At 41.8% G+C, this 27,607-nt stretch overlaps 2 protein-coding genes across 2 annotated transcripts in view; both read right to left on the bottom strand.

Annotated features, from left to right (window-relative positions):
- cyfip1 (cytoplasmic FMR1 interacting protein 1) overlaps window positions 1-13,442 on the bottom strand; it is a 31,824-nt gene extending 18,382 nt beyond the window's left edge. The window contains exons 1-11 of the mRNA XM_010744014.3: window positions 13,115-13,442; window positions 5,661-5,781; window positions 5,234-5,323; window positions 4,719-4,796; window positions 4,446-4,547; window positions 4,169-4,350; window positions 2,584-2,680; window positions 2,167-2,295; window positions 1,966-2,070; window positions 991-1,082; window positions 503-620 (exon numbers count right to left, since the gene is read on the bottom strand). Coding sequence (XP_010742316.1) covers window positions 503-620; window positions 991-1,082; window positions 1,966-2,070; window positions 2,167-2,295; window positions 2,584-2,680; window positions 4,169-4,350; window positions 4,446-4,547; window positions 4,719-4,796; window positions 5,234-5,323; window positions 5,661-5,777 — 1,110 coding nt within the window. The 5' untranslated portion in view covers window positions 5,778-5,781; window positions 13,115-13,442. The remainder of the gene's footprint in view (window positions 1-502; window positions 621-990; window positions 1,083-1,965; window positions 2,071-2,166; window positions 2,296-2,583; window positions 2,681-4,168; window positions 4,351-4,445; window positions 4,548-4,718; window positions 4,797-5,233; window positions 5,324-5,660; window positions 5,782-13,114) is intronic.
- Window positions 13,443-16,439: 2,997 nt separating this feature from the next.
- Window positions 16,440-27,330, bottom strand: tubgcp5 (tubulin gamma complex component 5). Its single transcript, XM_010744016.3, has 23 exons — window positions 26,942-27,330; window positions 26,805-26,858; window positions 25,262-25,370; window positions 25,038-25,134; window positions 24,877-24,956; window positions 24,545-24,683; window positions 24,332-24,449; window positions 23,068-23,157; window positions 22,752-22,845; window positions 22,408-22,660; window positions 20,988-21,190; window positions 20,773-20,888; window positions 20,409-20,677; window positions 20,129-20,327; window positions 19,119-19,307; window positions 18,840-19,022; window positions 18,671-18,755; window positions 18,464-18,584; window positions 18,186-18,337; window positions 17,360-17,485; window positions 17,173-17,261; window positions 16,902-17,002; window positions 16,440-16,765 (listed from the first exon to the last, which is right to left on the bottom strand). Exons 1-23 carry the CDS (start codon window positions 27,073-27,075, stop codon window positions 16,719-16,721), a joined length of 3,048 nt encoding a protein of 1,015 aa, XP_010742318.3. The 5' UTR covers window positions 27,076-27,330; the 3' UTR covers window positions 16,440-16,718.
- Window positions 27,331-27,607: the final 277 nt, after the last annotated feature.

Here is a 27,607-nt window from a genome sequence, read left to right as displayed (position 1 = left end):
GACATTTCAGGTTGACTTTGGAAGGTTAGTCCAGTCTGATCATTCGATTTGGCGGGCTGTATATTTCCAACTTTGGCCAAAATGCACTATCTCACTCAAAGAAATGGGGAAACCTGTGCTTTCACCACAGAGCAAGATTGTGTCTGGTGCAGCCTTACAATCAATCAGAGACATTTGTAGACATGTGTAAGAAGGAGCAAAGCCGGAGTGATGAAAATTGGCTGTGATCATCAGAGGTTCTTCTTTTATTTATTTAACAGCTTAAACTTGCATCTGAATCACAGAGTTGAGAGTTGCTGAAAAGCTTCACCGTCGGGAATTCAAACTCTCCCAGAGAGCTCTTAAAGCCTGTTTGTAAAGAAGATCGTCTTTCACGTCAACCAGGTGATGGATGTATATTTCGCGAGGTTCTCGTCTGAACATAATGTACTGTATTGATCCGCTCTTCAAAGACAATCTAACACCCGGGTGTCTCACTTCAAACCTTATCACTCATACCAACCTCGCTGTTGCTATAGCGAGCCAGCTCCGAGATGAAGCGCATATGATCCTCGCGGATCTGAATCATCTGCTCGCAGATGTTGTACTGGGGGCTGCTGGATATCGACGTGCAAGTCCACCTGTAGGGTGAGAGATGGATGAGAGAGGAAGAGTGAGTAACAGGGAAGAAATTATAAAGACAGATGAAAAATGAAAAAATACAGAGAGCAGAAGACGACGGAGGTAACGTGTAGAAATACACTTCATTAGGTCCACTTGTACAATCCAATGTGATCCAATACTCAAGCTTATAATGCTTCAGGTGCTCATTTAACTATTATATTAACTGTTGAGGTTGTAGTTTGAAGTAGTGTTTTAACATTTAACACCACCCTCTACATCTTTATACTTGTACACCAGCTTTAATATAAGTCTTAACCATCAGCATCATGAGGTAAACAATTATTCATCAATGGCTCTAGCTCTCAGTGTGTGCGTGTTCCCTCTCACCTGGATTTGTTCTCTTCAAAGTGAGCGCTGGTCTTGATGTACCGAGACAATTCAATCTGCATATCACCAAACAGAGGGACCACCTGGAGTTGCTGTAAACACCGACGACACACAGATTTAGCATTATTAATGGCATATTAAACAGTGCGTGCACAGGTTGAAATGACATGATGTAAAACGGACAAGAAGGATGCAAACAACCCATCGTGGAAAAATGCCAAAGTAAATGACGTTCTAATGGACCGATTAAACGAAAACATCCAAATATAAATGCTGAAAAATGTAAACAACCATCACAGCGTTCATTTTGACTTGCGGAAAATGAGGAATACTCTACTGCAAATCAAGCATATAGGATAGCATGCAATGAGATTATAACGTACATTCCAGCTCAACTCTCTCTGTGATTTAACTGCAGCCAGAGATGGTTGCTGTATATGCCGTTAGCTTATGTTAGCTCAGTCTGTTAGCCAGGCTGCCAAGACGGTGAACTCAGCGGGGGAGTGTTAGTGTTTGTGCCACCAGGTGATTCGGACTACGGGGAAGAGGAGGGTTTCAAACATGGTGAGCACAGGACAATGGAAGATGGGAGATGAAGATGGTGTCGTGCCAGAACAGGAGCTGACTTCGACTGGCTGATATGTCTTGTGTTGTTGCAAGCAGTCGACTTGCTAGTTTTTGTTCAGAATTAATATAATCATAACAAACACACGTGTAAACAAACATACACAATTCTACGCAAATCCGAACAAATCCAAGCGAGTACCAAGCATTGAAAATAATCATATATAGAAATAATCTTCTTACTGATGGTCTTTGATTATGTAGGTCATCTAGAGCCATCAGTATTAAACTGGGACTGTTTCATAAGCAGTTAAAAACTCCTTGTAGTACTTTTGGCTCAGCTTAAACAGTATTACCATAGTTTAACCATTTTACAGAGCCACAGACTAAGGAACTGTTGTGTAGTTATACCTTGAAAAACTTGTCAATCTTGGTCAGGTTAATTCTCTTCTTGGCATCCAGTTTGTAGATGTTGCTGCTGTTTCCGTCCATGAGGTACAAGCCGAAGCCCATTACCTGTGAGGTGGTTATATACAGGATGTCCATTACCGTCAACAATGCTTCTGTAAATTGTTTGGATCACACACCTGCAGCTTCGGAGGCTTTACTTACTTTGAGCAGCATGTGTTTCTCATTGGGAGTGAGGTACATCTTGTTCTCGTAGTAATCGACGCACAGGTTGACGATGTCTGCCAGCAGCTCCTCGTATCCATTAATCACCTCCAGCTGCTGCTGCAAAGACTGCCAGACATCACAGAATAGACGATTAAATATCAAATGATAAGAGTTTTTAAATCATGCAGTAAATTCACTTTTCTCTGCGTTTATGTGACTTTAAATCACCTCAGACTTGTCGTGCACATTCTGGTGATTGCAAAGAAAGAAAACTGGCGGCGTCGACATTATTGCAGACAAAACAGACTCCGACGTATTTAAAGCTGTGTATTTTTGCAGACCTGTCTGAACCCTGACGTTAAAGAAATTGCCCTTTTCAAGTCAAATTATTCACTTGTAATACCGCTGACCAACCTGAGTGATTTTGTTGTGGTTCGCCAGGAACATGGACAGATTCTGAGACTCCTGGATGGACGAAGGCTCAGACATTTTCCTGAGGAACTGGGCAGCTCTGGGCGAAGAAACAGATTTTGTTTTTAATTAAACAAATCACACCATGCAGACATTAAGCAGATTCTCAGGAAGAGCAGGCTCGAGGGAGAGCTCTCACAACTCTGTCGCATATTTTTAGATCCAGTGTTACTTCCACTTTGTCCATCTCGACTGAACAACTTAAAAAAAAGACACTCTTTATAAGAATGATTATGTTTTATTCACTGTCAAAGTAATTCAGCGTCTGCATCTAGGGGAAGATCGCAAACAGGAAACTGACAACATCTAATTCAGCGTACTGTTGTGTTAATGTTGCTAGGCAAAATGTAAACAAATACAGGCTTCAAAAAATGAACTCAATCTGTGGCAACATTACATTTCTTGTTGACAAATCTCAAATTAGGGGAACTGTAGTTTAATTTAGTGACTCAGAGCAAGAAATGTATGTCAGACAAAGAATAACAGGAGTTCAAACATTGGTAACTTTTTTCCCCCTTTGATCCGGTTATTATATTCGCGATATTTATCCTGTGCTGAAAACCTGAACGTATATACATTAAAAAGGTGAAGCATGTATGTCAAACTCGAGACCCGCAGGCGTGCAATTATATCCGGCACGTGAGAAAATATCATATATATGTCATAGCTACTCTGGAAATAATACTATTATTTATATCATAGTTACTTTCTTTGCAAGATTACTTACACTATGGTCACTTTACACTACAATACTCTTTATATATCATGCCACACTTATCCTCAGTACTTGTCTGTCTTTGAAGGTTGATTACTTTATTGTGGTCAGTGTGTAGTTTAGATATCTCTGTCTGTTTAATTTCTGTGTTTATTGTGCTTCGTTTTTTTGTTTTGGCCTCCTTTACTTTTGTTTCTATATCTTGTTGCTGTCACAAGTGAATTTCCCTGTGGTGGGATGAATAAAGTATATCTAATCTAATCTAATCTAATAACTAGCCCACCGGCGTCCAGGACTGCACAGAGCTGCAGAATGCGACATAAAGAAGCATCTCACTCTGCTAAACCTCCAGCTACATGGACGGGAGGGACGTGTAATCACAGACGTGCATGACGCAGTGAGAGCTTTCCAAGTCGGAGACTCGTGCAGCGGGGGAAACTTTGGTCGCTGTCAGTGTTGCGAGACAAACCACGTCTGTCCTACTTTGTTTCTAATGTGTTGCTGACTTTGCTGCTCAGAAATCCATTTGCGGTTGACGTGGGAAAAGCATCTAACCTCCAAACGGAGCTGACAGATCACCCGATGTAATGACACACTCACGCACAGGTGGAGTAAGACTGTGAGCGCTGCACATGAGAGCGATGCCTCAACCCCGCTTACATTGCTCAAATGCTCTGCACGTCGTTGCACTTCATCACATAACCTGTTTATCCTGTTTAATAAATGCTGACCCTCTCTGCGGTGAGATAAAGCGTGGACGCTGACTGATGCTGCCATCTAGTGTCTGCTGGCATGTGAATGCAGTCTGAATACCGTTTGTAGGCGGAGTGGTCGTTCTTGACGCTGCATTTCATGTTCTTCAGCTCATCCAGCACGGCGAACATGTTGATGAACTTCCCGAGGGTTAGCAGGTACGCCTCGGAGACAAAGTCTTTCCTGCGCTCGGTGTGACACAGGCGACGGACTTCTCCGCAGAAACGATCGATCGCTGTACGCTGGGGGAGAGAGAAAGATGAGAGGGATGATTAGGTTTTAGGCAACTTGGCCTTCATACAGCAGACAGTCTCTGCTGATGCAGAATGTGAATTACCTGGAAGTACATGAAATTCATCAGCTTGGTGACTTCGGGCTCCAGGACCTCCACTGTCTTCTCGTAGATCTCTACTCTGTTGGGCTGCTCGTTGCATTTCACCTAAGACAGAGAAACACAAACAAAGTGAAACTTCAGGAAGCTTTTACTCACTGAAATGTTATGATAAAAGATCAGGGCTTTGTTTTCTGTCAACACATTCATTCACTAATCGTTTTAGTCTACATATACTGTGATATGATCGCACACTGTTAGCAGTAACACATCGATTACCTGTGGTATTGCACGTGAGCAGCTCCTCCAGGTGTACAGCATGATCGCATACTCCTGCCCCTCCTCCAGCATCTCGTTCTGATTACACACAAAACAATCATTCACATCGATGACCAGAGATCAAATTAATTCCACACGCAAGTACATAAGAACTACAACATGCGTGCACCTTCTTTTCTAATTTATTCCCAGCGGATGGCAGCGAAGTGCGTCAGCCCTTCCCCCATACAAAGTGCTGTTTGATTCAGACCCCCGAGCAATTATCCCTCACTAATTAGACACAAAGCCCAACTATTTCTGTTAAAAGATGCTCTAAAGCATCCGTTTGTCTGTGGGCCATTTGCTTCTGGGCCTGGATCCTAGAAGCTGCCTGCTAGACAATACCAAACGCTCTGTTGGGACGGGCAAGTCCCGTACCAGATCCGGTTCACAGCAAGCATTTGACCCAATTCTGCTGGATTTGTTTTTCCCATGAAGTCATTACTGAGGTGAGAATAAAAGAGATTAAGTGTTACCATGCTGGAGTGGACGGTAGCCTGCTCGATGTATCTGGCGATGCCGGTGACGAACGCATTTCGGTCCTCAAAGTTGGTGTTGAAGTTGGGCTGTGGGAAGATAGGAGACTGTGATTACAAAAAAGAAAAGGCACTAGCACAGGTGTCAGACAAAAACATTGAACATGCATGAGTAACTACTGCTCTTCAATGTTTCCCATGAACTGAATTTACTCTAGCAGCCGACCCAAATCATTCTGTGTTCATCATTTCTAAATTTTGAAAAGATACAAGCGTGTGAGCATAAAGCGTGACTGTAACCTCTCTTCTCATGGTTCAGAAGAGGAACAACACTTTATCGGTTCTGTATCTTTTATCTGTTCAACTGATAATAACCAAATAAACAAGAAGATCAGTTTACTAGTGTTCATCAGACTGTATCACCGACCTGAAACATGACCGAAGACGGGAGGGGCTCGATGCATGGCTGCTGGTCGGGGAGTGGCAGCTCCTCCAGCAGGTCCACGTTGGAGAGAGCATCCTCCAAAGTCACCGTGGACGCCATGTTGCTGAAAAACAAAAAGAAGCTTCAAAACTTTGATCCAGAAAAGCAGAAACTCTTAACGAACACGATAACAAATGACAGAGCAGACTTTAATCGTTATACATTGTTTTGGTTTGACAGTAGAAGGCGTGAGAGAGAGAAAGTTTCCTGGAAGAGGAGGTGGAAAAATGCTGGACAGTGTGGAGGCAGCAGGCGTCGCGTTAACCGGATATTCTCCATCAACGACAAGACAAGACAAAAATCTGGAGAGGACTTGATGGATGAAGGACATGTAAGTAAAAGCTGAACTGAAATAAGTGATGATGTTTATGGCAGCTAAGGTAAGCCAGTGGCAGCATCTTCTGGTGATGACTCGAAAAGTCTGCTCATCGTTTCTCTCCCTGTCCCTGTAAAATATATAACCTGTAAGTTCTGTATATTAAATGTCACCGTGATTGAGATGTTTAATTAAATGAGGCTGTATGTGTAACAATCAGTTCTAAAAATGGACAGGTAATAAAAGATTACCTGTTACCTATTGCAGAATTTTATGACTCCATCTGTCAAAATGATGAACAAGACATATAATCTCCAACTAACACTCTGGAGCTTCACACCAGTGCTTTGCAAAGTAAGAATAAATATAATAAAATGTGTGTTCTGAGTTTGTCCGAGCAAAGAAGAAAGTGTTATTAAGCATCCAGCCAAATTTTAATGATTAAAAATATCGACAAGTTTATGAAATTAAGTGTCAAAAATTAGGTAAAAATTAATTCTCGGCTCCAGGACTGTGGGCATTGACTGAAATGTGTCAGATGAGTTCAGAAAATGAACATGACTAACTCTGAAACACTCTAAGCTGAGATGAATTCATCTCTATCGCTCTGCTCAGGGTGACCTCAGCGTGTCATCGAGCCACCCTTTAAGGACCGCCCACAAAATCCTGAAACTGAAAACTGGTGAAAAACTGTTTGAACCTCAAACTCCAGAGTCCTCCAGTCTTATCAGCAACTATTTTCCAACATATTTATTGTGTTTTGAAAGAAATCTCAGGATTGCCTTTACACAGACTTTAAGTTCCTCTTAAACACAAGTACCTGCCCAAACAGTTTGACTATCAACCAACAATGTGAGCGCTGAATCACACGCTGCTGAAAAACAAACTGACCTAATCTATCTCACATCGGCTTATCAGTTTTCTGTTTATCTTGCATTTGGCCACAGGATTGTACGAATATTTTACAACCCTCAAGATTGTTTGCACCTTATACTCATACAGGTTATTACAGTTAACTAAAGCTGAACTAAAAACTAAAACCAAGCGTGGAAAAAAACTTTTTAGTAACTAATCAAAACGATGTCATGCACATGCAAAACTAAGTAAAATAAAATAAAAGCACGCAGGAAATGTAAGTTAAACTAAAAGTCAACATTTTAAAACAATAAAAACTCATGAGTCAAACTGGATTTCCTACATTAAATTCAACAGGCTAATTAAGATGTGCCGAGTCATTGTTTCATCAACAGATTTATGATAAAGTCATTATATCTTTATTGCAAATGCATCTTGTGTGAAATTTCCTTTTTTTCTCTCAAGTTAAACAGATACCGTCTTGTTACATATTCTCTCATGACACACACAGTCAACAAAGTGAAATCAGTCAGATAAGTCCTCTGTTAGTAAGTAGCGAGGTCTGCTTTGGTTTGCATTCTCACGCTGCTGCAGACTGCAGACTGCAGACTTTTGGACGTCACTGACACCGAACAATAAAAAAAAAAAGTATTGCAATCAGAATCGAGGGCGAGTCAAACAATCCACAGCTGACTGACCGCCAACACAAAAGCCCGGCCGTGCACAGGCCCGCGGTCAGAGGAGGTCACCGACCTTTCTGCACTGTGGATGAAGCACAGAGCACAAAGAGGAGAGGTGACACGTGATTAAAAGAAATTCCTTTCACGAACAACTTCTCATGATCTCACCTCGGCCAGATTACCAGTCTGGAAACTGTAACAGCCAATACAGAGTCCCACCCCTGTGACTCATGGGATATGTGGCTATCGAATGCTCTGAAAATAATCATAATTTTGTCTTGGTTGCCATCCAGTAAAGTCCCCAAGTAACCCAACCTCTGACTGAAGTGAAGTCAATGCAGGAGTGCCAAAAACTGCAGTTCCTCAAACAACCACACGAGTCAGTCCCCATAAGTCCCCATGTTTAAATGTCCAACTTCACAGCAGAAATAAACATGTTTACAGCCTGGTACAAAAAGCAGTTTTGGTCTCTATAGCTAATTTCCCCGTCCATGACAACTGTACTGAGGGTGAATTTATATAGAACTCACCTGTTCAATTTATATTAAGGCTTAAAGTTATGCAGAATGAAAGGTGTGGACACTCTGATTGACAGGTAGGGTCAGTTAGAGGCGGCTTGTTTGAGCCCGCCTCAGGTCCACGTCTTTGCCCATTCCTAATACTGTCGGTGATTAGAAGCAGTCCAGAGAAGCAGAAGTGTTTCAGCTTGTCAAGGTGGCCGATAAAACAAACTCAGTGACAGTGAGATAGTTCCTTTTTATGAAAGCGTTTTAAAACTCTTCATTCCGCAAAGCGTACAGAGGACATGCCTGGTTGATGCAAGCTCAGACCTGCACTCTAGAGAGATTTCTGCAAAGCATGTGCACAGTGACCACCGTCAACCGCTTCGGATTACAACAAGGCAGCTGCTCTTTTGATTACAGAACTCAGGCTTAGGCAAAAATGTTGGTTGTCTGGCTGGTACAGCAGCTTTGAGACTTCTTTGCACTGATGAGATTACTGCATGGTCTGAAGGTCTGATAAGCACAGTACCCGGGTCTACTAAGATGGCATTGATTAGTACGCATTTTACTTCAAGGGCCGGCGCTCTGAAAAGCAGCCTCCTAACCAGGACAAATTGCTTTATCACCTCATAAAACGTCCAAACAATGTAGGTCAGGTCATGAGTCTGGACGGTGACACATTTTCTATTGTCTTGGCTCTGTGCTCTGGCACAGTTAACTTGAAGTGATACAACTTCCTGTGCAGACTTTCAAGTTTTTTTTTTGTTTGTTGAGGATGTTCACATCTGCACTGGGTGAAAAGTATACAGGAATCACAGCTGGATCATCAGATGGTCCAGAACACGGCGGTGCGTCTGGTCTTCAATCAACCCGAAAGGTCACATTACCCCGCTGCTCATCGAGCTCCACCTGGAGCAGCCCGCATTGAATTCAAATCTCTAATGCTGACTATAAAATAGTCGCCAGTTCCACACCCATCTATTTGAATCCTTTTATACAGGCCTGTGTTACCTCCTCCAATAAACGACGCCCGTACGCTCAGGGTGATCCGAACTGTTCTCGTCCCTAGAACCTCCTGAAGACCTCCAGCTCTGCAGAGAGGACCTCCTCTCCTGACATGATAAATCTACCCCCCTCTACAACTGTCACTTGATGTGAGTAATATGAACATGTCCTTATCCTTAAGTCCTTCTAAATGTTAATGTAATGATCATTCATCAACATACAGTAGAAGTTAGAGCCAACACAAATGAAATGGTCACAACGCCAAAGTGCCAAACGCAATGACATAAAGTTATTCAACTGCACGGGGAGTAAAAATAGGTGTGGTTAGTTACAAAATCAAGTGTTTGAAACACGAGAGGAAGTAAGATGGGAAGTACCATCTATGTAAAGTAGTTTTCAAAGCTCATCTCTATTAATGATTCAGCTGAATGTCTTTTTTTAGTTTGTTCTGAGCTGCAAACAGTCGAGTAAGCAGTCTACGGATCAGTCATTTCAGTCACAAAACAGGGAAGTATGAATTCAGCATGTGATGCAAAGAAGGACCGACACTTAACATTTAAGCTGAGGTCCAAAAAAACTGAAAGTAACCAAAGGAAAGGACACACAGAGCTCTGCATCGTATTTTGTACTTTTGTTTGTTAGTTCACTTCTGTGGAAATTAAGGCAACATAAAAACATGAAGTGGCTTTAAAATGTGTCTTATCTTTGAAGAGAAACTTTGTTCATCATTTGAAAAAAAGGAACCATGATGTGTTGGCTTTAGTGCACAGTTCCTCTCAAGACTACGGCATCAAGAGTCTTTTCCTTTTATAAGAGGCAGGAGAGAAACAAATTAGAGTCTCTTAAAACGTTCATGTTGTTGGCATGAGCTGAAGCTGTACGCCGTGTGTTTGTAGGGCTAGCTCCATAATTACACCAGTAAGGAGCTTAAACCAGCCTGAAGCAGGTAACCCAGGTGTGCCAAGCGAGGCACAGGTACCACGCAAACACTATAATGATACCAGCAAGAGCTCACTTCAGCTTCTCAACAACACACAAGATATTTTATCAAGAAATAAACAAAACTAACTAAAATGAGTTCAAGAAATGTGACTATAACTATAATTATGTTTTGCCAGTGGGTGGTGGTCATTATGAAAAGTGTCTGCAGTGAGTTATTTCGACCTGTGAGTCCCAGCCGGGACTGGGAATGAGGATAAACCTCTGAAACAATTATCTAAAAAGTTTAAACTGTAAGCTACAAGTCGTGGAGAAACAGGGAAAATAAAAGGTTGAATAAAAGTAATGGATAAACAGATGAAATAGTTAAAATGTATTGATAAAGAGTTAAAATTGTAAACTAAAAGTACTTTTAAGTTCTTTATTTCCACAGTTTATCACTGTCTTTCAGTTAATGAATAAGCATAAATGCAAACTTGACCAACCCGACCCAAACTTTGACAGTTAAATCATATAAAAATAAACATTCACTACACTTTCATCAGATAAATAGTGTTAAATTAGAACAATCAATGACTTAACGTGACAAAACCTCCCCAGATCAAACTGAAACTAAACGCATGGCTGGAGCAGCAAGTGAAAACACGACGTGCGGACTGACCGCTCGAGCTGGTAACTGTATGCAAACAGCAGCAGACATACTGAGCTGTCATACAGTATATGACAGAGTACTTTCAGGTTCGAATGCAGACAGAGCATGAGACACATTTGACACTTTGGCGAGCAGCTGTGAACAGACGACGAGCAGCAGATCACACTTTCCGAGCTACTTTCACATCTTAATGGCGAGAAACGACTTCAACGGTACCAATCGATGCCCCGCATGATGCCACGCCACACCACGCATGCCAAAATGAAACAGCTGTGTAGAAAAGCCACGTGACGTCTTCGTCGAACGCTCTGCCACCCTGAAGGAAGTTGCAGATGTTTCTCTATAAACGAGGTGTGAAAAAAACACCATTTTAACACTTATTCTGCAGGATGCCACCACAAAGCCTATCAGTGCACAAATCATCTCAGCGCTCAGTGTCTCAGTTTTTCCAGAAGTCATGAATGATGCGTGTAATTACATCGCTTCTCCAAAAATATGAATGTTTACACGACCTGTGTGTGCAACAACTTTATCTTGAACCAAACAAACAGCATCTGTTTGGTCTAAATGCAAATTTAAGAGTTCCTCTTCACTGACTTAAAGGTCCAGTGCGTCAGATTTAACAGGCAGAATAAAACATTCATAACTATGTTTTTATTAGTGTATAATCACCTGAAAACAGTGATCATTATGTTTTTGTTACCTTAGAATGAACCTTTCATATCTACAGATGTCATTTCTTGGACGTCCACAATCTTGAACCACAACTATTTCTACAATAGCCCAGAGCAGACAAACTAAACACCGGCTCAAGATATGGCCTTTTGTGGCCAATTCAAAAGGATGGACGGCGTATGTGTGACGTCACCCACGGGTTTCTTAAAGAGCCATTTTGAAGCTCAGAGGGTGGTGGCTATCTCGTCAGTCCTGCCTCTAAAAAGACGTGGATCATCGGTCGACGTGAATGACGCCTGGTTACTCAAACAAGCTGCCTGTAACAACACCTACCTGTCAATCAAAGCTGCAATGCTGTTAATTATACATAACTTTAAGCCTTAATATAATCTGAACAGGTGAGTTCAATAAAAATTCACCCTCAGTACAGTTGTCATGAACGGGGAAATTAGCTATAAAGACCAAAACTGTTTTTTGTACCAGGCTGTAAACATGTTTATTTCTGCTGTGAAGTTGGACATTTGAACATGGGGACTTACGGAGACTGACTTATTCTGTAGCCAGCCTCAAGTGGACGTTTGAGGAACAAACTAAACCCCGAACGCGGCATTTCAGCAGGTAATTCCCAAGAGGTAGCCTCCGTGGCTGTGCCATTACAAGTGGTTTGATTAGTCAGGTAGCGGTAGAGGTAGAAGAGGCAGGACTGCCAAGCTCGTCAGATACCTGTGGGTGACGCCATCCTTTTACACTGTCGGTGCTAATTCCTCTTTCATTTTAGAAAGTGGAGGTTGACACAAGGGGGCTTGCGATGGAGCGACTCCACTAAATCCTGCACACAACCGTGAGAAATAGAAAAGCAACTACTCAGTTTCAGTGACTTCACACCACATTTATCTCATGAGGCGCGTTATCCTCGATCACCCACATAACAAAGCGGTTGTAGCAACGATATCTCAATGCCTCATCGCCCTCTCTCCTTCCTTCCTTCCTTCCTTCATTCAACTCCTCCACTTTGATAAGAAACTACTAAAAGCAAAGCAGAAGTGAATAAAGACATTATACGTTTTTTAACAGTTACAGTTGTTATGATAGTTGTCCTCTGAAGAAACAACCTGATAATGTGCACAAACAAAAAAAAGTTATTTTTCCTAATGTTTGTTTATGTGGCACGTTTGCAACCGCTGACTGAACTGGTAATGTTGGAGAGAAAGGCAGGGGCAGTGAACGCATCACAAGGAGGGTGGTTCCTGAACACAACACTCTAATATAAAACACATAATGGAGCAAATGCACCAAAAAAAACAAGCATTAATTTCACAATTTAAACACTTTTTGGCAGCTATAGAGCCCAGATAATTGAGTTTAACTTTAACTTTTTGTTCAACTATCACACAAATCTCAGCTCAAACTTCACAAATAAGTGACAGAAATCCTCTAAATAAATAAAAACAAAAAGTTCAGCCATGTTAACATGGAGCTTTCCTCCTGGAAGTCCTGCCCTGCCTCCGACATGTAGGTGTAGTTAATGGCCGTATCCTCGCTCCGTGCCGTGGGCCTGAGATTAGTCACAGCTCGGGGCCTCCCTGTTTGAATCCAGGAAAACGGCTTCACACATGAAACCTGTGCTCCGAGCTAACAACTGTTTAAAACAAAGTGTTTTTAATTAACGGGATAACTAACGCCGAGGAGAGGCGACACCCCGAAAAGAAGCGAAGCCGCTTTTAACGCGCCGTGCTCGGCTAACTTCGGCTGGAACTTCGAGATCAACTCACCCGGAGTTTGTCGAGTTCGCTCGGGAAAACTTCTGCGGTCTGATCCGAGCTACAGCGCCATGAAACCGGGAATGTTGATCCCTTTATTGACCCGGGAAGTCTTCTTCAATCCAAAGTTTTTTTTTGTTGGTGTGTGTGTGTCCGCCCAGAGGAATCTTTTTTTTTTTTTTCCTCGGTTGGTGTTATTATCATGGGCGGGGGAGAGAGAGAGAAGCCGAGCAGGGAGTTCCTGTCCCTCAAACAGGGAAACTCAACAGGAAACTCCGCTTCAGAGCTGCGGTGGCTGCTCGCCTCCGCTAGGGCAGGGAGGGACACGAAGGATGAGGAGGTGAAGTCACAGGAATGTACAGTAAGAACCTGCCCGAGGCTATGGAGGACCATTAGTGCCACAAAAACACACCCCAAAAATAAATTAACTAAAAAAAACTCACAAAATTTGACTTCACTGACACTTTGACACTTAAATTAAGTACACTAGGTATTCCCAATATATATATTTTTTATTTTGAAATATAGTATAATATATAGTATAAAATGCTTTTAGCAAACACAAGGTTTTCAAAGTGCTGTACAACAAGATAAAACACAATAGAAACACAATAAAACACGAAGTAGATAATAGAAAGATAGAAAACAATTAAAATAAAATAAAATGAATAAAAAGCAGTACACGAGATAAAAGATAAAATCAATAAAATGTTATGTTATGTTAAACCGCTGTCATCAATCTCAACTCAACTAAACTCAAACTTTATTTATAAAGCACATTTAAAAACAGCTGAGGTTGCCAAAGTGCTGCACGGGTTAATACATATAATATACACATAATGCATATAATTACAAAAGCTAATGCTAGGATACTTAAACTTGGTTAAAAGGTGTGTTAATAAGGAGGATTTAAAAACTTCAAATGATCAGGGCAAGTTATTCCAGAGCCTAGGGGCCGCCGCCACAAAGGCTCAATCACCTTTGGTTTTCAGTTTTATTTTAGGGGCGACCAGTAGCAGCTGACTCAGAGGATCTCAGTGTTCTGACGGGGGTGTGGAAATGAGGAAGCTTGGATAAATACTGGGGGGCTAAGCCATTACGAGCTTTAAAAACAAACAGTAAAATTTTAAAATCCATTCTAAAAGCAACCGAGAGCCAATGTAGCGACGCCAGGACAGGGGATATGTGGTCATCAATGACTGTATCAAGAATGGATGGAGCCTGAGTGACGTCACTCACAGGTTTCCAAAGCCAAAAAAATAGTAGCAGTATTGGACGCTGCTTCACGGCTAATCTAAATATCGACAAAGGCGTGCATCATCAGTGGAGCTGAGGCACCTGGGTGCTCTAATAAGCCATCTGTAATTGCACCTATCTGTCAATCAAAGCAGCAATGCTGTTAATCCTGTATAACCAGATTTTAGGCTTCACAACAGCTCTTCAGTCACACATACGCCGTCCATTCTTTATACTGTTACATTAGTTGGCAGTCCTGCCATCAATGCACTTTCTAGTTACTAATATTAAACTACAACCACCACCAAAGTAACTAATAAAGACAAATAACCCAGTAATTATTTTATTTTGAAATAAGTGTTGGAATTAGTGCCATCTAGTGGTATAGTTGTAGATTGCAACTCCTCGACTTGACGTCCATTCCAAGCTTGAATGAGAAAGTATGGTTGACCCTATTTGAGTCAGTTTGGTTTGTCCATTCTGGGCTACTGTAAAAACAAAGCAGTTCAACATGACGGACACTGTAAGAGGACCCACCCACGGCTTATCTAAGATAACCAAAACAGTGATTCTTATATTCAGTTGATTATACACGAACAAAAACAGAGACCACTGAATCTGACACACTGGACCTCTAAAGGGAATAGAAGTTTATATATTAAATCATAGTGAAAACAAGAAAACAAATACAAATTAAACTGGTGCTACTTCAGTCTAGTAAAAACACTACTCATCAGAAGATCATTCCTTTAATAAATAAAACATTGATCCAAATCACTTATTCTGTTCAGGGCTGTGTAGAGCTAGACAAATATATGCACACCCACATGTACACCCACTCTTTAGGAAACCCAAAGATACAACAAATAAAATACCATCTTTAAACAGGTGTTGCTCTAACCACTGAGCCACTCAGCTGCCCCGAAGTGAACTCTAAGATAAATGAGGCTAATAGGATAAGTCTAAGCTCCCTCTTATAGTGAATGAAAAAAAGAGAGAGGCGACATTGTCTGGATTTAATACATTGTAGGTTCTGTACATTTACGTAAGGTTACACAGCTTAATACAGCTTGTGCACACATGGGGCACAGCAATCCTGCCACTATAAAAATTCATTATACACATTTATCTAATGAAGCACGGCTGCAATAATGCAGAGACAGATCAGTTTTCAACCGCAGCTCACAGCGTGTTACTGCAAGATAAAGACCGTCTTAAGTTTAGAGCTTTGAGCCACAGTACAACAAAAATAGAGGGCCTCTGCCATTATTAATATATTCATATATATATACTTATATCTACACTTTTTATTGGTTTTAAAACACAGAAAGTCTAAAAATAATGATGTTACATCAAATACACATGTAGCTTGTTGAGCATCCTCCGGTTTGGGGGTTACAAGAGGTCTTACTCCACTCACTAACTTCATCATATTTTATGGAGAAAATGTTTTGTTTTTTCCTCTGACGTCCTCCAGCTGCTCAGCCTCAACTCTTTGTGATTTACAGAGTTTCCTGATGGACAGTGAAGTAAAACTGCTGCCAACTGTAGCTGCTGTTAGCTTACTCTGTTAGCCAGGCGGCCCCTTACTGTGAGCTCAAAGCACCGGGGAAGTGTTAAGTGTTTGTACCACAGGTGTTTTGGACAACCGGGAAGAAGAAGAGGAGGTTGTTTTTTTAGGCGCGAATACTAACAGGAAGAGGAGCTAGTGTCGTGCCAGAACAGGAGCTGGACAAGCCGGCAATGTAACCATGCTCAGCAGCCTCTATGGACATAATGACAGTGGCGAAAAGACTGAAGAGGACGTTGACAGAAGTGAAAAACAGAGTGACCGAGCAAGACACCACTAGACAAAAGTAAATCTGGGACTGACTTTTAGTCGTTGATGAGAGCTTGGTGAAAATATGTCTTCTGCTGTGGCACTTGCTTGATGTTTGGCTGTTAGCAAAGTCGTCAACTCACCAGTAATATAATCATAACAAATACACGTGTACAGCTGTTTATATTTACAACAGTGGTATTACACTCTGAAACTTGAGACACTAAATCACAAAAATATAATTTCTACAGAATGTTGCTTGTTAAATTAGGCAATGTTACATTATGTTGAATGACAAGATTTATTGTGCTTCATTTTTACATGAACAGCTCATAAAAAAAATAAAACATTTACAGAAACTTACAATTGTTTAAATACAGAAGCTGATGGATGATCACAATGGGTTTGTTTGATCGTGGCCAGATAATCCTCCAACGTCACGTCTCCAGCAGTCGGAGCAGATAGTGACATCATGTGTCGCACATCATCATGAACAATGACAGCAGTCAGAGAACGGCGGAGTTCAGTCCATCACATCCAGACAGACACATGCATGGATCCTCAGCACTGCTCGAACCCCGCCATCAGAGAGAGGGCCAGAGACTCCACTGTACGACGAGGAGAGGCAAAAAAAACATTCGATTAGCTCGTGTTAATTACTCCTTTCTGTGCACATGCAGCAGAGCATCAGTGTAACATGTAGTTTACTGGAAATCAGAGGCCTGGGATCAGTGTTTTACTCACAGTGAGGGAAGGAGCCGCGACATACAGCTTTATTGAGTATTGTCACGAGGAACATATGACAGTTTTTGAAATCAGATTCCATTTTATCAATGGACTCGATCCTGAAAGTGAAAGATAAAACACAATATTCAGACACGAACAGGCTCACAGAGGAAACCACAGCAGCACAGATTTGGGGTTTGGTGGTTCGTGCCTCCGAGACAAAAAAACACATTAGCATGTGAACACTTCGCACTGCTATTGTTTCTCCAGTTTATATGAAAGCTCTTACTTCCAGGCTCCGAATCCAGCTTGCCACCGGTCGGAGAAGATGAGGACTAGATTGAGAACCTTCATTATTGCCTCCTTCACAAAACTGACCTGAGAAAACACAACAAGATTGTAAATGTGAATGATATGTGTTCATTTAAAGGAACTTTATTTGCAGTTTCTGGCTGAAGAAAAGCAGCGCTGTTTACCTTCTCCCTCAGGAGACATCGGTCGTGAATGGTTGCCAGATATCTGTAATGGATCTTGATCAGCTGGTCCAGATCTTTTGCTTCCTGTACCTGGTGCTGAAACTCCAGTCCTGTGCTGTGCAGAATCTGCCGAGAGACAGCGCGGACACATTTAAGATCGTCTGCGAATGATTACATTTCAATTGAACAAGACCGCACAAGTGTTTCCTGCTGTCATGAAATGCACCACTAAAGTCAAAGCAGTCTCTTATTTTAGCTGCAGAATTATAAACTTTAGACGCCGCTGTCTTTTGTTGAGATTTTGAATTCTTAATGGACAACATGAGGTGAAACGCTGCACACAAAACCAATGATGGGTTTGATTTCAAGCCTGATTTATGAAGATATTTCACATCCTGATGTGCCAATCCCACAAATCTGTGGCTGAGTGAATTTCCGAGAAGAGAATGTCGACTGAGCCGAGGTGTGATAGATTAGCTACAGTCAGACGTGCCACCAGGAGCAGCGGGAGAAATCCCAGAGGACTGCTCGCTCCGAGAAACCCATTATCACAAAACAAAAGCGACAGATGCGTCATCAGCCCACTCTGATTATGCAGCAGCCCACATCCTCTTCCTCAGGATCACCAATCGCAGATGAGGCCATAAAACATAACACAATATGGATTGAGGAAGCATGAAAGCATGATTAATGCCAAGTTAGTAGTAGTTATATTTTGCTGCCTGGAATTTGGCCTTCGTGTCCTTCTCTTTTACAACACCAAAGGTCGAGTGGCCTTGCCCCTAAAATGATGAAATTCCAGGCCTGGTTGTGCGACTCCTCTCACCCTCGTCGTGATGTAGTTGTGAAGGCTGTTGACAAAGTGCATCAGTTTGACTCGCAGCAGACACATCCGGTGAATCTGCTGATTTATGGACTCTTTGACCTTTACATCCTCGGCCAGAGCTCCCTCCAGTTTCTTCGCGACGTCTGTGAAATCTGGAAGAAACACAGTTCACGTATTAGGAATAAAAAACACTGAAGAATGACGGGGGGGAGGTTGTGTGTCAGGATATTCACACGAGCAAGTTATTTTAATACTTTAAGAGTCACGGTAACTCATACCGCTGAATCGAAGTGTGTCCAAACTGTATTTGGCCCATTTGATCTGCAGCAGGAGGAGAAACACTTGATTGTAGATCTTCTGACACTCTGAGCTGATCACAATGTCGACCGGCCAGGGAACCTGCAGAGAGTCAAACAAGTGAAGGTCAATATCAAAAAAGCATCGACAAAATCAAAAGGGAATACATTCACGTTGCTTCGTGTTACCTTGTAACTCAGAGTGAGAACTTCTAGATTATTCACAGGATGTTTTTTCCTGGCAGGATCGATGGCCTCCAAGAAGATTGACAACCTAAACAAAAATATAAAAATATGGATGAAAACATCAAATTTTCATTAACATAAAAATAAATTATTCATCTAGTAAATGTAGCACCTGCTGCTGTCCTCAGGGTGGCGCTGTCCGACTGCCTCCTGCAGCTGAACGTTGAGAAAAGACAGCTGCTGCCAGCTCTCCTTCTCCTGCACCTTGTCAAAGATGGCTGTGTAGAAGTCGTACATGGTGTCTCCAGCTTCCAGCAGGAAGTAGTTCCTCATAGCTTGGAGGTATTCAAGCAGCCTGTGGAAACATCAGGGAACTCAAATGATCTGTATATATACACACAGAAAGAAAACAGACTCATGATCGTACGATAATCTCAGGAGGGATGTTTACTTGTAGTCTTTTTTTAGAGTCTTCATAAGGTTCCCGCAGCACTCGATGTACCTCCTCTCGATGTGTGGGTAGAGGCAAGAACGTAAGGTGAGCTCAAATGTTTGACAGGTGACAGACTGAGACGACCGGTCCACGATGAAATCACCTACGGAGAAACGCTCGTGGAAGTCGCTCTGCTCCAAGTACAGCCTGAGAGGGAACACAGACCAGTGGTACATCAGGTTATTATTATTATTACTTCCTTCTGCCGAATGCTAACAACAGGAAACCTTCATAATTTTGAGGATTTATGGGACTTTCGAGGCTGGGCTGTACAGATTCACCAGGAAATAAAGCCCTCAGACCCTGTTGAGCCTTCAGGAATAACCCACATACTTATTGATTATAATTTAAAAACACTAAAGGCAAATTATACAAGGGCGTCACCTTAATGAATTAAAATGCAACCGACTAGTGCTGGGAAAAGGAAGCTGATATAGTAATCACCCCCATCCAAAAAGTCAAGCTGGCTCCTGCAGCAGGGAGTGTGGATCGGTTTCAGCAGACCGCGCTCACATTTTCTGGCCGTGCCCTTAAATCCAGCCTTTCTGGAAAGAAGCCGGCCGTTTAGTCTGAGAGATCTTGGACCTGAGACTTGACTTCTCTTTTACCTCCATGTACCTTGGAAATATTCCCAAGGATCTCAGTAGCGGTGACTTATACCTATTGTTGAACATTTTGGCTACAAGTAAAAAGGACAGTTTCAAAACACTCCAGAGGAAAACTCCGACCATCGTAATCGAATCAACTCTATTCACATTATGGGGAGAAGGGGGACAAAAGAGAAGGGGGACAAATACTGGGGAAAATGTGATTGTTATAACAATATAGATCTTTAATATAAAGTATTAAAAGAAGTAGTATTAAATAAAAACTCTCTGGATTTACCAACACCAAAAAATATTGTATTATCTTTGGAAAACAACATTTGAAGGGTTGACGTTTTTAAAAGTTTAGTCGTCATTGTTTACCTGGCAAAGTTAATGGCCAACAACGGGTCATGGATGTCGTCGATCTCCAGGTGCTGCGCTATGATGGACTGCATCTTTATGAGGCTCCTCTTGGTGGCCTGTTGTTCGGTTACCGTGTCTGTGGGCGACTCCTCCTGGCTGCAAAGGCGTGACTGCACTGACTCCAGAAACAGTGTGTACAAACTCTTCCTCTCTGCGTCTGCAATGCAAAGTTTTGACTCGGTTTAGAAAAATTAAAATAACCTGAACGAGATAAGTGCAAAGAAAAGTCATCACTGACCTCTGGAGGATCTCTCGGACTCTTCAGCCTCCTTGCAGTCCAGATTCTTGAGCAGCTGCATGGACTTCCCGGCCATGATGATCTGCTTGAGCACGGGTTTGAGGAAGGACACCATGGTGAGCTGCCTGTTGCTGGAGCCTTGATCCCCTCCGGAGCTCCCGCTGGCCGCATCGTTAAGCTTCTCCTCATTCTCCACAGTCTCAGACACGCTGTACAGCGTGTAGGTGGCATACCAGAAGTCCCTGTGGTTCACTGGGACATCCTTGTTCCTGAGCAAATGTCTCTGTCAGTTACTGCAGCGAGGGCCCCCCCAAGGTCTTAAGTTACAGAGTCATGTTCTTGTTGAACAACCTCTGCTACATACCTCTGGATGATGAACTCTTTAGCGGGGTCGAACAGGTGGCCGTGAACAATCCATTCATCTACGATCTCCAGATACGGTCTGACTGTCTCCGTCCAGAGAGAAAATAACAAGGCCACCTAGCAGGGGGGAGACGACACACACAGGAATGATGCAGAAATCATCCAAGTATTAATTCTGCTTTGCGTGCTGCCGCTCAGTACTCTGGACAAACTCACCGCTTGCTCTGATGCTTCCCCGACACTGTCGTACTCAATGATGGCTTTGTAAAGGGTGTTGAGCAAGTGAGACGCACGCACGACGTTCGGGGTCTCGGGGGGGACTTCAGCGACCCCGGTGCAGAAGACTTTGTGCAGCACTTTGATCTGTGCCAAGTGTGAGTTGAGCCGCTCCAGGACTGCAGACAGTGTCACCGTCTCATCTGTAAGAGAGGACATGAGACACAAGAAACCACGAATAAATCAAACACTTCAAGTACAATTATAGTGGAACGGATTTGTGTAAGCTCCTATAAATAGTGTTAAAGGGTAGTAACAAGAATAGAACAGTTTCTATGGAAGTAATGTGAGGAAATAAGTAATAGGAGTAACTGTAATAATGGTGGGGGCAGCAGGTGGGTGGAAACATGTCGTCATGGTCAACATGATGATGTTTATGTGGACATTTTCCGTGTGTAGATATGAAGCAGATTGCTGGAAAGCAGAAACAGACTTTTCAGAGGTGAATCTGTAAGCTTCTTATTGCCTGCTCGCCTCACGCTGATAAGACATCTGTTGGTGGAAGCTCGCTAACATCCCTCCGTCTATTTTATGTAACCGCTTATCCTAATCAGGGTGGCAGGGGGGCTGGAGCTTATCGCGGCTGACATTTAGGGCCAGAAGTGGGGTACATCCTGGAACGAGTGGCCAGTTCATCACAGGGCACATCAGACATGCTCTCATCCACACCTACAGGTGATTTAGAGTCACCAATTAACCTATTAAGGTGCATGAACGACTAAAGGAAAAAAGGGCCGACAGGGAAATCTGAGCAAAAACATTCAGAACGTTTTCCTGCTGGAAGAATTCAGCCTCCAGTTCACACTGAAATGATAGGTCGACTTTTTCTGCAGCATTTAACATGCAAAAAATGACAATATACTTTCACATAACTATCGGATTCTTCCACTGAGCCAAAGGCACTCACTTCCTAACTTAGGAAGAAGTACCCAGAGAGAACCCACACAGACACGGGGAAGGTAGTGTGAAGTGAAGCTTCGGTTAGTAGGACAGAGGTCGCCTGAAGCAAGTGACGTTAGCATTACAATAAAAGTTGAAGGTAAGCATTAATGAATTTCCTGCTGTTTTTTCTGCTGCACAAAAGGAACAAAAACCCTTTGTGCATTCATTAAACACACAGTAACGACGAGAGCTATCTTATGTTAAAGCTCTCCAATGAAAAAACATCCACCAGCTTCTTAAAACCCAGCTCCCTGACCAGATTGCTACATGCCAATAACTAAATAGGCACTCAGATCAGAACAGTGAGGTTCCTTTCTTGGGATATTTCACATTTTCCGACCACTCCTTCTGCGATTCATGCTGTTTATAACACAAAATATTCAGTTGCAACCCCCTAAAAATAGCAACTTGCACTTGCCATTGCATATGAGCTCTCGCTCAATTGTGGTCAGCTCCTCTTTGAAGCTGGTAAAGTACTTGTTAAGTGCCCACACAAAGGCCTGGTAGGTCCTGAAGGGAGGCTCAGAGCCCTTCTTGGAGCTGTGGGAGGAACCTGAGCCTGGTGGGCAAGGCTCCGAGCTGTAACCCGTCACCTCGTCTATAAACCTCTGCAGCCTGAACACCGCCTGCCCGTACACGGCGATGTGCTCCAGCACGGAGCGCAGACAGTTCTGCAGCACAGAAAGAGAAAAGACTTTTAAAAAAAGACTTCTCTACAGCGGATAGAAGACACATTTAATATTTATTTATTCATCAACTCACACTGGTCAGATGAGTTACCACCACGTTGTTCCTTACTGACACCTTTCCATCGTGGTGTTGGAATATAAAGTGTTTCTTAACCCCGGATAAAAGCCTGCAACATAACAGTCAAACAACTTTATGACACAAAATCATTAAAATAAATACAAGCTCGTAAAATAAAAAGAAAACACTCTCTTAAAACCAACAGGGACTTGAATGTTTGTCGACTGACCAGATAATAAAACAGAAAACTTGTGAGGAAAGCAGGAGATGAGCTTCTTTGTAAGCACGTACAATGAGCACAGTCAGCCTCCGAAGCATCGTTACATCTTACCACAATGTCTCTCGTATAACTTGGGTCTCCGTGACAAAGGCCTTTTCTTCTGGCAGATACAATGGATCAGTGTTATACAAGTGCTGATCCCTGAGAGGAGAAGACACGGAGGGTAAAAACATCTTTAATCATTCAACTCACAAACAAGTTTGCAACAGTCTCTTTTAAAAAGAACAGTGTGTAGGATTTAGTGGCATTTAGCTGTAGATTGCAATCCCCTAGCTTCACCCTCTACTTTCTAGCACGAAGAGGAAAATACTGCGGTCAAAAAAACATGAAAAGTCTAGATCCAGTGTTAAGTTTGTCTGTTATGGACTACCGTAGAAACATGGTGCTTCAACATGGCGGACTTCAAAGAAGAGGACCCGCGGTGTCTGTAGATATAAAAGTCTCATTTTAAGGTAATAAAATCATAAAGATTCCTATTTTTAGGTGATTACACACTAATGAAAACATAGTTGTGAATATTATATTCTGTAAATAAAGCCACCTAAATCTGACTCACTGGACCTTTAAGATCATCCACTGATATACAGGCACACTTTGAGTCTGCTATCAAATTATTATTTTTCCTTTTTTTACTGATTTATTTAGTGAATTACGAAATTAGGTTTTTATTTTAGGGAGAGAAAATTAGCAAAGAATAAAACACTGTTGAAAAGACATCAGCCAACTTTTTTTGGACTTGTCAAGTCTACTGCATTTGTATCTATTTTCTATGGCTGGGAAATATTATCATATATGATATTAGATTTTATATATATTTATACATTTAAGCCAATTTTATTATGATGAGGTTTTGAGAATAAAATCATAATACTTGAGAGATATATATGAATATGAAGAATATTATTACAACACTGTAATAAAAAAAAAATCAGATTTTTTTTTATCAGAATATATATTTTATATTTTATGAAGGAAGTCAGTTTATTGTTATTAAATACTGAGACGTAGTTCCAGGTGAGAGCAGTCTGTTTGTGTGAAGGATCCAAAGGTTTTTACTAATAAGTATCTCCTTATCAAAGATTTTAGGACTCTTGCCAGTGCAACAGTCATAAGAAAATTACATTACAGACAAAAAGAAAATGTGTTCATATACAGACAGTCAGACGAAGCTGAAAAAATGTACATGTAATCTAAACGACCTGTTAAAATGTAACTGTCAATCTAGTCACAGTAAATTTAGCCCAAACACACAACATGCTTGTATTAAAGTACAGACATATTGTGTCATAGTCATATAAACAGACTGGAGTCTTACCACACATTGAGCAAGTTGGAGTGTAAATGTAAGCTGTGAGGGAAGCGAGGAGCGTGAGCCACCCAGTACGGCGTCACCACATGCTGTTCGAGCCACGCTCGGGCGTCAGGTTCACCCACTGGAAACAGACAAACCAGAGTTATTGTCATATTCCGAGATCTCTTGTCCCATAACTGTTATTAACTGTTATTTTGCCGTGTGGTCGGTCCAAACCTGTCCATGATGTAACTGGGACTGTCTTGTTGTTGCTGTCCTGGTCTTCCTGTGGCGTTCTGTCCAGCTGGATCCCAGAGTCCTCCCTGCTGATTGGCTGCTGGCTGTCATCGTCCTCGCTCTCCTCCTCGGACCACTCCTAAAAACCCGGCGACTCGTCTCAGGGCCGTGCTTGACTGACATCTCCCTCACTGTGTGTGTGTGTGTGTGTGTGTGTACAGCTTTATGATTCTCCTTAGCTTGTGCAGTTTTACAACCTCAGCACAGCTCTATGCAGCTGTATTCTGATCATTCATGTCAATAAAAGGTGCGTTTGCTTATGATTTACTCACGGGGGTATCTGGGTATGGTCCTGTGTCGATGTCCTCACCCTCCATCAGATATCTGGCCCAGTCAAAGTTGTCCTCTTCCTCTGCAGACACAAGATGAAGTGGTGATGATTGACATAATGAAAGTGTTTAAACTATGGGAAACAATAAACAAATCAACTCACCGGCTTCCTTTATCCTGGGTCTCTCAGTAAAGTCTGTGTTTGAGGGGGAGTCCGATAAGAAAAGCAGCAGCGACAGAAGACTGTAGTGTGCGTCAGTCTGCAAAGACACAAAGAAAACACAGTCAGGATGCTCTGAGCTGAGCAGACATGGACCAAGAGGAAAAGGTAATCGACTGGGTATTTGTGTTATCATTGACCTGCACTGGTGTATTTTTCTTTTATACCTTGGCTCCATCTGTATTAGGTAGAGGTGAGTTCAGGAACTCTTCAGTCAGCCTTTTCCAGCTTTCTGCTTTACTCAGGTCTGAGTGCACCATGAGCTTTTCATAGATTCTGGAAAACACAGCAGATTACGAAAGAGTGTCATACAGCAGACCTGTGGTGTAACATACAGGCAAATATAAAAACAGGATATTTACTAATCAGATCAACAAGCTAGGAGAGTTTTTCTTTAGTCCTTTATATATGTATATAGTTTGTATGATTATCACTGCTTTATAATATTAAACGGTGATCCATCTTTACAGTTTTTTATAAAAACAAACAAATATAGATTTTATAAATAATATCATATAATTTCTCTATAGACGGGCTGAAGCCATTTCTTTGTAACTGTTCTTCTAGCAGAGTACTCAAAGAGTAGTTCATCCCATTTAAAAAACGTCCCAAATATCATCACTAATTCTGTGTGGATCTTAGACCAGAAAGCATTTACACTCGGAGGCCTCTCCAGAACAGGTGACAATGCTTCAGTTACATTTTGTCCAGCAGCTGGAGGAGCCTGAATTATGAGACTGTTGAACAGGTGTAAGAAAATAACTGCCAACGCTCTTCCAGCCAAACACTCTCCAAGACGTAGAGCATGAAAACTTCAACTACTTGTTGTTTTAACTCCTCAAAGTCTCTTATAAAGACTTAGAGTCCACCCTGTAAGCAATTCTTTAGTCGAATTCAAAAAGGAACATCCAGATATATATTTTAACTTAAATGTGGTTCTTATTAAAAAGATATTGGACTCCTCATCTTCATTAAAAAAAGATAATAAATAAAAATCTGAATCAGATTTATGCCAAGTAGGGTTTTTTCTGCATACAAGGAATCTGTCTTGGTGTTTTTGGGGCATGACAAACACTGAGGAAAAGTATGTGTGGCCTGGACCAAACACAATTTGGGTATTTTATTCCCCGACTGCACTAACTGGATTTAACTTAATCAAATCAAATCAGGTTTTATTAGTATAGCCCAAAGTCACAAAGTACATTTGCCTCTGAGGGCTTTACAATCTGTACAGGGAGTGACACCCTCTGTCCTTAGACCCTCGGTTCGAGTGAGGAAAAACTTGCCCACAAAAAAAAAAACAAAAAACCCTTTTAACGGGGAAAAAAAAGGTGGAAGAAACCTCAGGAAGAGCCACAGAGGAGGGATCCCTCTGCCAGGACGGACAGACGTGCAATAGATCAACACAAACATATTGTACAATTACACTGAATGATAATTGATAACAAGAATAACCAAATACTTCAAAAGCGCTCTGCAACATTCAAAAGACATCCGCCTTAGTAAACATCCCAAAAGACAACAGCAGTGTCTCTTTGTAAACAAATAAAATAAAGCCACATATCTCATGTAACAGTCCTTACAGTAAAACAAATATAATAATAATATGGTTTAGGATAAAAAGAGCTGTACAGTTTGTGCAGGAATAAACAAAGTGAGCCAGGTCATCTTAAAAAAAGGTTCACATCTCATCTGAAAGATGATACTGACCCATTGACACTGCGCTGGACTTTATGGCTGTCCACGTCCAGGTACCGATGAAACCTGTAAACAAAGCAGCTGTTATGTTTTGTTACATGTTAGCACGCTAGTTAGCTCCTATCCTGCTAATAATCATAACAACTCACCTGAAATTGGACCAGGCGAACTTCAGTGCCAGCTGAAAGTTCTGGTCCTCCTCGTCCTCCACGCCGCTGACACATCGTATCAGCCTCTTGGTCTCTCTCTCCGTCTCCTTCTCGAAGGTGGTCCAGTGTGCCATGTTGACAAGTTAGCTCGACGAGCTACGAGCATCCATCTACATGTAGCCCCTTTTTTAAACCTGTCAGACTCGCTCGCTGAGTGTTTCTAGCGAGTCTGCGAGCTAAGGTCCCAGCACGGACTATAAATACAGGTAAATAATGCCATGTGTTTATTTATTTACTGCAAACGGACGATAGTTTCAGCTGTTTTCTCCATCAGCACCGCGCAAGAGTTTGCCTCCAACTGACAACAGACGGAGTGCGCATGCGCAAAACAAACCAAACGGCCGTTATAAACGTACATTTAAATATTTAAATTAAATAAAACGGCTCGTGTTTAAAATGGTTTACCGCTAAAAAACTTTAAAATAAAAAAATTAAAAAATACACTTTTAAGTTTCTCCCTAATCTCGCATTATGCATCGCTCTCCAGTATTTAATGTGTCGTAGGTGGACGAGTCGGTTCAAAGAGCCGACTCTTTTAAGATGAACAACGGGAGCCGGTGTTGTGAGATTTTCTGACTCCCCCTCATGAACTGCAAACATTTCATT

Source organism: Larimichthys crocea, chromosome XVII (assembly GCF_000972845.2).
Source record: "Larimichthys crocea isolate SSNF chromosome XVII, L_crocea_2.0, whole genome shotgun sequence".
NCBI classification, from domain to species: Eukaryota; Metazoa; Chordata; class Actinopteri; family Sciaenidae; genus Larimichthys; species Larimichthys crocea.
The sequence above is the reverse complement of the archived record's forward strand: the minus strand, read 5'-3'. Positions and strand labels throughout refer to the sequence as shown.

Excerpts from the sequence above, each read along its gene's own strand:
- tubgcp5 (XM_010744016.3), bottom strand. The coding sequence starts at position 27,075 with ATGGCACACTGGACCACCTTCGAGAAGGAGACGGAGAGAGAGACCAAG. Across the intron at positions 24,684-24,876 it reads GACCATACCCAGATACCCCC|GAGTGGTCCGAGGAGGAGAG; the intron begins GTGAGTAAATCA and ends CCGGGTTTTTAG. Across the intron at positions 19,023-19,118 it reads ACTCTAAAAAAAGACTACAA|GCTGCTTGAATACCTCCAAG; the intron begins GTAAACATCCCT and ends ATGTTTCCACAG.